At 35.2% G+C, this 10,739-nt stretch overlaps 2 protein-coding genes across 2 annotated transcripts; one reads left to right on the top strand and one right to left on the bottom strand.

Moving 5' to 3' along the window:
- The first annotated feature begins 324 nt into the window (after positions 1-324).
- LOC110623872 (malate dehydrogenase [NADP], chloroplastic) lies at positions 325-5,791 on the top strand. Its single transcript, XM_021768880.2, has 14 exons — positions 325-623; positions 715-805; positions 1,515-1,601; positions 2,211-2,295; positions 2,820-3,001; positions 3,080-3,150; positions 3,246-3,336; positions 3,430-3,504; positions 3,589-3,690; positions 3,784-3,906; positions 4,238-4,306; positions 4,391-4,459; positions 5,389-5,442; positions 5,526-5,791. The coding sequence occupies exons 1-14, from the start codon at positions 463-465 to the stop codon at positions 5,577-5,579; spliced, it is 1,314 nt and encodes a 437-aa protein (XP_021624572.1). The 5' UTR covers positions 325-462; the 3' UTR covers positions 5,580-5,791.
- A 406-nt stretch (positions 5,792-6,197) lies between these two features.
- On the bottom strand, positions 6,198-9,553 carry LOC110623871 (NAC domain-containing protein 78). Its single transcript, XM_021768879.2, has 6 exons — positions 9,171-9,553; positions 8,631-8,908; positions 8,312-8,509; positions 7,287-7,805; positions 7,080-7,200; positions 6,198-6,916 (listed from the first exon to the last, which is right to left on the bottom strand). Exons 1-6 carry the CDS (start codon positions 9,337-9,339, stop codon positions 6,504-6,506), a joined length of 1,698 nt encoding a protein of 565 aa, XP_021624571.1. The 5' UTR covers positions 9,340-9,553; the 3' UTR covers positions 6,198-6,503.
- Positions 9,554-10,739: the final 1,186 nt, after the last annotated feature.

Below are 10,739 nucleotides of genomic sequence, written 5' to 3'. Positions count from 1 at the left end.
TTTATTAATTTTTATTTTAAATTTTATAATTTAATTTTTAATTTCATTATATATTTTTTATATTAATATTTTTTTAATAATATTTAAAAATTATGATTATTTATTAATAATATAATATTATGAAGTGTTATTTTAATATAAATTTAATAATAAATATAAACTTAAAATTCCTCAAGTATTTTATTTAGAACACTGGTTTCCATCCTGGTGCTGTGACATGACAATTATCTTATAACATAGATGAGAATAAAGAAAAGTAGATTTCATGGATCAGACGAAATGACACGTGTCAGATGTATAGCCTTAAAATACTGAGATTTCAAACAGCCCACTTCGCTCTAAGTTCCTCTCTGCTTCTCATTCAAGCACGATCAGATGATCTCTCTCTCTTTCTCCTACTGTCTATACTTCACTGCCTGCTAATAATTAAGAACTGAAAGAAAACTTTATCTTGTGCATGCCATGGCGGTGGCAGGGCTAACATCCCCTTCACCTGCATATTCCCACCGGACCACTACTCGCCTCCGCTCTTCTTCCCAGCTCTCACTCTCTTCCACCCATCTCTCTTGTCGCCTTCGCCGCTCCTTTCGGCCTCGAAACTCTTCTATCACTTGCTCTGTAAAGTAAGTTTTTTTTTTTATCTTTCTGTTAATCGAATTCTATTGTTAGACATCATATTTAGCAAAATCAACTTTTCCTTAATTTTTGTTGCAGTCAAGTAGCCCCAGTTTCAGTCCAGAAACCAGAGCCCAAGGACAAGTCTGAATGCTTTGGTGTTTTCTGCCAAACATATGATCTCTGGGCAGTATGTCTTCATAACCTCTGTTCTATAATACTAATATATCTGAATGTGTTTAATTTTATTGACTTTAGGGAGAATTATTATCTAGTCCCTAGATTCTGAAAAAATTCACTAATTCATCTCAATTTCAAAATCAATTAAAACTTGTGTTTTGCAAAATCATACTCTTTGATCTTCTATTAAAAACTGCAATTCAAGTTAGATATTCTTATTATTTAGTCTCTCTTAAAAACCAGCTATAATTTTAAATATTCATGCTATTTAGTCCTCGAATCAAGGATATGGAAGGATCAAATAGTTTGATTTTATAAAATAGAGCAACTTTAATTTTCAAATAGAGATGAACCAGTGAATTTCCATAAAACTGAGGGACTTGACAGTAGTTTTCCCTTGATTTTATTGGTTGCTTTGCTTTAATGGATTTCTTTTTCTTTTTCTTCTGATGTATGACTTGAATCTTTTTGGTATAGAAAGAAAAAGAAAAATCTCTTACGAAAGCATTTGGTGTATTTCCTTAAAAAGTTCCTCTGATTTGTGTTTCTCAGATGTGTACTTGACAATTTGTTAGAACTACATCTGAACTGTCCTAAAAGATCATGTCCTATTCCATTTTTTTTTCTCCTTCAGTCTTTATTTATTTTTTAATTATTATTGTTATTTTTTGGAGGGTGGGGTTGACTTCTAAGTAACCTTTTTTCCCATTGTTTCACAGGAAGAGGAGACAAGATCATGGAAGAAACTAATTAACATAGCAGTGTCTGGTGCTGCTGGGATGATATCTAATCACCTACTTTTTAAAGTAAGGTCTTCTTGTTTCTAATTCAGTAAAGCCCTTAATATTTTTACCCTCTATTGAGCACCAAGATTTGAACTAGCTAGTGGACCAGTTGATGCCTATGGTTGCAGAAAGTAAAAAATTCTTGGTCAGGAGAGACATTAAGGCATATCATAAGTTGTTTAATGACTAGAGATTATGCTGTGATACTTAACAAATGAACTGAACATAAAACTCGGGAATACCAAGAAGAAGTTAAGTGTTAGCTATCATTAAGGACATGGTTGGATTTCCATCCCTGAGCAAATCATAATGTCATTCCCGAAACTTTGTTATTCAATACCATTTAGATGCGCACCATGGGAAGTAACGTAAAATTTTATTTTTGTTACACTCTAATGATTCAAATGCATAGCAAATCACAACTGATTATTTTATTTTCGGGGGATTTTCAGATTATGTTTTGGTTTTTTGCTAATTTCTATGTATCTCGAAAACATCCTGGCTACGTTAACTGTCCTTGTACTTCATTCAAGGATGTCTTGTAATGGTAAAAAAAGCATTATTGTCACTTATCATGTGAACTGCTATATTTATAGCTCTTTAGATTGCTGAACTTGTTTATCCTTCCAGCTTGCATCTGGCGAGGTTTTTGGGCCAGATCAACCAATTGCATTAAAGCTACTGGGATCTGAAAGATCAATTCAAGCTCTTGAAGGTACATGCTCTGACTTCAGTTGATCTACTACCACTGCATTGGCAAGCAGCCATTAGTCTAATATATTAATATAGCTGCCTTAAACTGATAGAGCTTTTACATGGAAAGCTGAAGATGAAGATATTAAAAGTAAATGCAGACTTAAGCTGGTCAGGAAACCCTATCCATAATTAGAATAAATGTAATCCTCATTTACACATGGTTGCATTCAGCTTTTCTACGACTCGTGTATTATTTCTGTTTTTGTTTTCCTATGTTTTAAATGTTGTATAAGCTTCACTGTCAAAAAATATAATGGTTATCTTATATTGCGTTGAATTTGGAGAACTTTTAGCATTTAAGAAATTGAATTGACATGCAAATTTTAACATCATACCTTCCCAGAAATATAAAATAAATAAAGAAATAAATTCTTTCTTTTAGTATTGAATGATGCATTATCTTCAAGTTGGAAGCTTTATATTTTTTAAGATAACAATAAAGATTTCTCCATACTCTTCAACATCTCATCATTATGAGTTCAGGAGTTGCAATGGAGCTTGAAGATTCCTTGTATCCTTTGTTGAGGGAGGTGAGCATCGGAATAAATCCTTATGAAGTGTTTGAAGATGCTGAATGGGCTTTGTTAATTGGAGCAAAGCCACGAGGGCCTGGCTTGGAACGAGCTGACTTGTTAGATATAAATGGGCAAATTTTTTCCGAGCAGGTAAACATTCATACCCACATCTCTTTATCCATTTTTACCACTTTTGCTGAATCATTGTCTTCCTTCTAAATGTATTAGGGGAAGGCTCTCAATGCCGTTGCATCTCGCAATGTCAAGGTGATAGTAGTGGGCAACCCATGTAACACCAAGTAAGAAATATCATTTATCGTCACTTTTGACATTGCTTTTGCTTGAGGAGCTTACATAAACGTCTTCATAAGGATTATATTTCTTTGCTGTGCAGTGCTTTAATTTGTTTGAAAAATGCTCCAAATATACCTGCAAAGAATTTCCATGCTTTGACTAGGTTAGATGAGAACCGGGCAAAATGCCAGGTAAATGTATCTCTTCAAATTTAGTTTTCGTTGATCCATAATAAATACTATTACGAAAAAGCCAATATTTTAACTTGATAAATCTTGGTTTAGCTTGCCCTAAAAGCAGGTGTATTCTATGATAAAGTATCAAATATGACCATCTGGGGAAATCACTCAACCACTCAGGTGTGCTACTTTGGAGGATTGTCTTTATCTGTAAATTAAATGCAGCTGAACTTCTCTCAGAAAAATTCTTTTGATTTTCTACAGGTTCCGGACTTTCTAAATGCTAGAATCAATGGTTTACCTGTAAAAGAGGTTATCAAAGATCACAAATGGTTAGAAGAAGAGTTCACTGAGAAGGTCCAGAAGGTATTAATGCATCACAAATAGAAGTTCATCTTTTCTTTAACAAACCAACTTAGAATTTTGTGAAGGTGCTTAACATTGTACTTGTATTTGCAGAGAGGTGGAGTACTCATTCAGAAATGGGGACGATCTTCGGCTGCATCGACTGCTGTGTCCATTGTTGATGCTATAAAGTCTCTAATAACCCCCACCCCGGAGGGGGATTGGTTTTCTTCTGGAGTGAGTTCAGTTTCACTTAAGTTACTTACACTAATGTACACCCCTTTATGTTTTTGGGATTAGATACAGACGAAAATATCACATCAAGGATAACCACATGGTAATGAGATGCATTAATTGATTATATTAATAAATATGATGTAATTTTGAAGCAAAAGCCTTTCATTATTCAGAGAAATCCCTAAAGACAGTTCTGGATGTTATCCTGTTAGGATTATCGTTGTGTTTGAATTGATTTACACCTGATTAGTTAGTGTAATTAAGCATTGAACATCTTCGATTGCTAAGGTTTTATCCATTTGTTATTCTAACAGCTTACATGCAAATACAGGTCTATAGTAATGGAAATCAATACGGCATTGCAGAGGGTTTAGTTTTCAGCATGCCTTGCAGATCAAAAGTAAGTTCTCTTTCAGCACAGTTTTCTTCTTTTATTCATTCGTATGTCATTGGCCGACTCTGAAAAATGATTTCCATTTGGCAGGGAGATGGTGATTATGAACTTGTGAAAGATGTAATATTTGATGATTACCTTCTAAAGAAAATAACTAAGGTACTTGTTCTTATTTAACAAACATTCCAATTGTTGCTTTCTTTGCGACAATTGACAGAACGACTTCAATTGTTGTATTGGATTCTGTCACAGAGAAAATGAATATAGACTTGTGAAATGGAGTCATTCTTTTGATATATATTGTATGCATTAACATAGGCTTTCTAATGGCCAAAAGAACTCTCAAGTTTCTGAAGAAATGACTCCACTTCCATGTAATTTGTCATGTGCTCGGCGATTCCAACCCCGAAAACCACCTAAGGCGTGCGGCACTTAGCTCAGTCCATCAAACTAAGTCAGCCTTCATCTCTCAACGCACAGCAGAAGATGAACAAAAGGGTTGATTCCAGCAACCAACAGATTGCAAGTGCACACAAAGCGGTAAACAAGCACAACCTTGGGCAATTGGGACCTCAAGGTGTTTTGGAAGCCAATCACACACACAAGTAAGGAAGTAAGGTAAATAAACAAACAACCAAGATAGGGGAAGAGTATTTGGGGCTAAGAGGATTTACTATGTGATGGAGAGACACATGGAGAGAGCCATGTAGAGAGCCATGTCCATTGTATTTCTCCATCACAAAGTAAATCTTTTAGCCCCCAAATACTCTTCCCTATCTTGGTTGATTGTTTAGTTACCTTGCTTCCTTATTTGTGTGTGTGATTGGCTTCCACAACACCTTGAGGTCCCAATTGCCCAAGGTTGTGCTTCTTGACTGCTGTGTGCACTTGCAACTTGTTGGTTGCTGAAATCAATCCTTTTATTAATCTTCCGCTGTGCGTTGAGAGGGTAAGGCTAAGTCTGACTTAGTTCGACGGACTGAGCTAAGTGTCGCACAGCTTGGATGGTTTTTGGGTTGGAATCGCTGAGCACGTGACAAATTTCACCCAGAATTTACCTCATATTGCTGCTTGTATGTCTTTTGCAGACAGAAGCCGAGTTGCTAGCCGAGAAAAGATGCGTGGCCCACCTCACTGGAGAGGTAAATATCATATTCTCACCTCCTGGCTAGTGCTGATGCTGCCAAGATTGATAACCAAATTGTTTTGCTGTCTTCATTTTCAGGGTATAGCTTTCTGTGATCTACCAGAAGACACAATGCTTCCAGGAGAAATGTAATACTACTGTGATGCAGCTATTTGATTATCAGATTCTTCTGCAGCTACTTTGTTAAAAGCTGATGCTGTAATTATGAACATTACTATGTGTTTAGAATTTATGAGAATAATTCATCTGGTGATAAGCAATTTGTCAATTTTAAGTTGTGTAATAAATTTTGAGATTATGATCATTATTACTGGTATGATATGGGGCAGGTTTTGGTGTGGTTATTGCCACTTCTTAGCTTCATTCTTGTAATCTTCATGATTCTTTCTCGTACTCAATAATGGAATTATGTAATTTTATAGTCTATTTTAAAACGCCTGTACCCCTTATAATCTCCAAAATAACAAAAAAACAAAAAAAATTCAAGAAAATAAACAATCAGAACTTTATAGGGTTTCACCTTCTTAAACAACTTTCTCCGACTAAGCCGCCTCCTCATCGAGGAAACTGTCAGAATATGCTCAAATCCCAAATGCATATCCAAGACGACGATGATGATAAGCCAATCAGCTTAAATTTATTTGAACAGGACGATAGCGTAAAAGAAGCCACTGGAATTGAATGTGCCACTTCAAAGAGAACTTGCAAATAATCTTCCCAAGCATATCATCAGGGAATTAACACACTTCCTAATTAAGGATGTCCTCACAAACTATCTATAATACTGAGCCAAACAGTTAAAAGCAGGTTATACATATAAGTAACATAAAATTCTATCCTACAATTACGTAATGTGTGCATTTCTATGAAATTACAATGAAAAATGTAGGTCAAAACACACCAACTATCAGGTTTGGTAGTTAAATATAAAGAATATGTAACAGTTTGCTGTTCTAAGTAACCTAATATGGGATTCAGGATCAGCCAATCCCCAGAGAGAATTCAACTAAGGGAACAGTTTGAGTTTATCCAGGCCAACTTCAACGACCATGCACATTACTTGGTACAAACGCAGGTCCCAATTTTGTAACTCAATGAAAGAATTAGGACCCAAAAGCACATCAAGGAGAACCAGCTCTGCGACAAGAGAGACAATGTCTTGCTCGTGAATAAGCTCCCTATTGGCACCAAACTGGTCGGAGTTGAACTTGCATTGTCTTGCAACATGCCAAAAGAGAGGATGACATTGACATTTGCATTCTTGCTAAATGACCAGTCCATGCCACTGCTGCCAAAAGTGATGTTTTCTATTCTAATAACACCAGCAGTAACATGAATTGAGCTGGATGATTGTGCAGCATTTAAATGTAGAGCTGCATCCTTGATAGGGAACTCAGAAGCAAATGCAGGAGGTGCAGGAATGCTGCCCAACAAGTGACTGGCCTGCTTCATGAATGGGTATTTGATATCTGCATCACAAACAACATACAGTGAGACTCCAAAAGCAGGGAAAAATAAAAGTAGAGGCCAAAGAATATCATAACTTCTGTCCTCCGCTCACTACTCCAAACTGATATGGGGAAGGACTACTCAAGTAATAATAATGAAAGGTCAAATTGGGATCTAAATTACCCGACTCAATCTTTGTCGCCTCTGGCTTTTGTTGCTTCGAGGAGGATGCATCAGTGTTGCCATATGTTGCTAACAGTTTTTCAGTTGCCATTGGCACTTCCTCAGTTCCTCCATTCACATCCTGTTGCAAGGAAATTATTTAATGGTGTGCAGTTCAATGACCAACCAACAAGTACAGGGTAGTGCAATATTGAAGTGACTTTTTACCTTAATATTCTCAGATAGAGGAGCTTGATCAGTAGCAGTACTATCAGTGCCTAAAAGTTCAGAAGGATCAAAAGTCAGGTTGTCATCATTAGCATCAAAGAAATTGAGGTACTCATCAACCACATCAAAAATTGTAGAATCTCCAGTAGAATCTGGCTCCACAAGATTTGACAGATCATTAGCTTCCAGGAACAATCCTTCACTGAATGGAAGATTATCAATAGCATCAAAGAATGGTTCATCAAGCATGAAATTGTCCTCAACAACATTAGCATTGTTGCTTGATTCAGCAATATATTCATGGCGTACTGATTTTGCATCAATGTCATATTGCCCAGGTAAAACAAATAAGCTTTGATCATCTGGAAGATCAGAACCATACTGGACTGTCCCCTGGTCAATTATAGGCTTCTGATCATCTACACTTAAATCTCCAGAGGCCTCCACATAATTGTTTGTTTCTCCATGGTAGTAGTTCACAGGAAGGATAGCATTTTCAGATGAAACTCCATCAACATTCTGCCAAAAACCCACACATTCAGAAATTTAAAAAATTTATGACGGTAATTGAAGTCATTACTCAAAGCAATCCAGCAATCCTCTGATTTTATTCTTTCTTACTGTCATAGCCCTCAAAACTTCAATCCCCTAATGACAAATTGTCAATGTTCCAGCCGTTTTATACCTCAATTAAACCAAAGAATCTCTAATATCCTAAATTTCTCAGGTGCCTCTTCAAAAAGCAAACCTATTCTATTATTCTTGTTCCTAAAATTGATCCTAGCTCAAAACCAAAATAGTGTCTACTGCTTAACCAAGCAACTGAATTGTGATACATTCTCATTGCACGCTCTACAGATGCAGATAAATCCACAAGGACATTCATGTTCACCTCAATTTATAGCTTTGTTCAAATTTCCTAGACTTAAAACTATCATTTCTCATATCACTTGCATTTGCTTCCATTAAGTTTTCAATTAAACATTTCCATATTACACATCAGAACAGTCAGTAAAAGTACATACCTGGTCAAGGTCATTTTCCGCACATACATCATCACCAAGTACCACTTCATCAGCCACCACCATGTCCTCCCCAGGTAACAACATACCCACCACTTCATCATCATCCCATTCCTCCTCAACAAATGGAGCCCCATACTGCTCTCCATTCTTCGGCCCTGTTCCACTCTTTTGGAAAATCCTACACAGTACAAATGCATCCTTTCCCATCCAAGGACGAACAAACAAACAAAGGCATGATAAGGTATAAAATACAGTTTCAATATTGAAGGACAAGAAAGTTGCATGAAAAACTGGATGTACAATTTGTGTTTGATCTTACTTGAACGACTCCAGCTTTCTCCAAATCCTCATCAGCAAGGCGGTACTCGTGCATTACCCAATTGGTACGCTCACCGCGTGGAGCCCGTCCAAGATGGTACACAAGGGTCTTCTTCATCCCCACAGTTCGGAAGTTCCAGCGAATAGGGCGGTCCTTCCCAGTTGTCTTCCAGTATCCTTTCTCTGTGGCCCGGTTTGTCTTAGAACCATTGCTATACTTCTTATCCAGCATACTGAAAAAATACCACTCTAAATCCCTGCTCTTCAACTTTGACTTATCTAAAACCCAAAAAAGAGGAAAATTTTCCACATATTCAGAAACATGAAACCCAGAACCTTCCATTGATGGCGATAATTACAATTACTATACCATATTAACCATCAAACTTTCAGAATAAATAAGTGAAAATACCTCGAAAATTAACAATAGATTAAACAGAAGAAAGAAAATCACAAATTTTCTTTTCTAAAAAAAGGCAGTTGTACATATTAAACAAGCATGCTAATATAGTAAATCGAGAGATTAGATACACAATTAGACCTGGGAGATCCCACGGCTCAGTTTTGTAGATGTCGACAACAGCGATTGGGTCAAACCGAAAGGGTTTATTGGTAACCTTCCGTTTGAGGTAGTAGCGAACAAGTTCCTCATCAGTGGGGTGAAATCGGAACCCAGGAGCCAGTGAAGTCGCTGAATCACCACGGGCCATCTACCGAGTCGATACCAAAACCAAAAGCGAAAAGCGAATCGTTTTAAGTTGAGAGTATAACAGGTTGAAAATGAAATAGGGAATTCGAAATGGGAAATTTAAAATAAAGCGAATAAAGTTAGGGTTAGGGATTTGGGAACTAGGTATTTCAATCGGAGTATGACGGTGGAATTGAGGAGAGAAACACCATTAGCTTGGAGGAAAAAGTAGAATTGGGTCTTCAATTAATATATACATAAGCCTGAGTTGTGATTTTTCCTGGAAAAGAAGGCCAGAGAAAAGTTAAAGTCACTGCAGAAGGTATGGTTTGTAGTATCACCCGCAGTGCATGTGCGTCTCCCTACTTCCCACCCACACAGTTGTTAGGTGGCGAAAATCACAGAATAATTTGTATAGAATCATAAATGAAAAATGGGTACGTGTCAATTTAATAAAATAAAAATAAATACTAGTAGATTTTATAAAATAATAATGAATATTTATAATTTGCAAAATTAAAATTATTATAATTATTAAGAAACATTTTTATAATTTTATCAATTTATTTTACCAATTTTTCGAGAAAAATAAATTACATGTTATTTTTATTTTAAGTTAGTTTTTACTAAACTCAGGACAGAGTTTTATTTGAATCTTTTATTTATATAATAATAATAATAATAATAATAATAATTTTAATTCGACTAACACATTTTATTTAATGATGATTTCTTTTTCTAAAAAAAAATAAAACTTTTTGAATGAAAAAAGAAGCGGGTATTTATTTAGGAAAAACAATTTTTAAATTTTCATTTTGTAAATATTGTTATTTTTTTTTTAAGAAAATCAGTTTTCTAGCAAATAAGAAAAAGCATGGAAAATATGTTTATTTTATTGTAAAATAAAATATTGGGAAACAATTAAACATTTTAAATCTTTTTTAAAAAATTTAAATAGTTTTTAAATTTTTTATTTCTAAAATTGACACCTACAAAATAATACTTCTCAGCTTTAAAAAAAAAAATTCAAAAAAAGCGTTGGATTTTCTACAGATGAAAGGGTCTGAATCTTTTTATTTTAAATATAAGAATTATAGAAAATAACTTTATTAAATTTGTAATTATAAATTTTGTTAATTTTTAAATAAGGAACTAATTTAATTTTAAATTAACCCAAAATAGTAAACGTTAGCAGCACGCAAAAGACGGACGTTAAGGTCATCATTTATGAGCTCACTTTTGTCTTGTGTGATGCTATCAATTTATCTCCACTCAAATCTCAATAATCTTGATTTGCTTAACGGCTCAACAAGCTGTAAAAGATTGTTGCCGTTACAGCCGTTATTGCAAATTAATTTAAAATGAAGTTAATTAAAGAAAAAAAGAGGAATTTTGGAATTGGATTCCTTTTTCTTTTGGGAC

Source organism: Manihot esculenta, chromosome 10 (genome assembly GCF_001659605.2).
Source record: "Manihot esculenta cultivar AM560-2 chromosome 10, M.esculenta_v8, whole genome shotgun sequence".
Lineage (NCBI taxonomy): Eukaryota > Viridiplantae > Streptophyta > Magnoliopsida > Malpighiales > Euphorbiaceae > Manihot > Manihot esculenta.
This window is presented reverse-complemented; position numbering and strand designations above follow the sequence as displayed.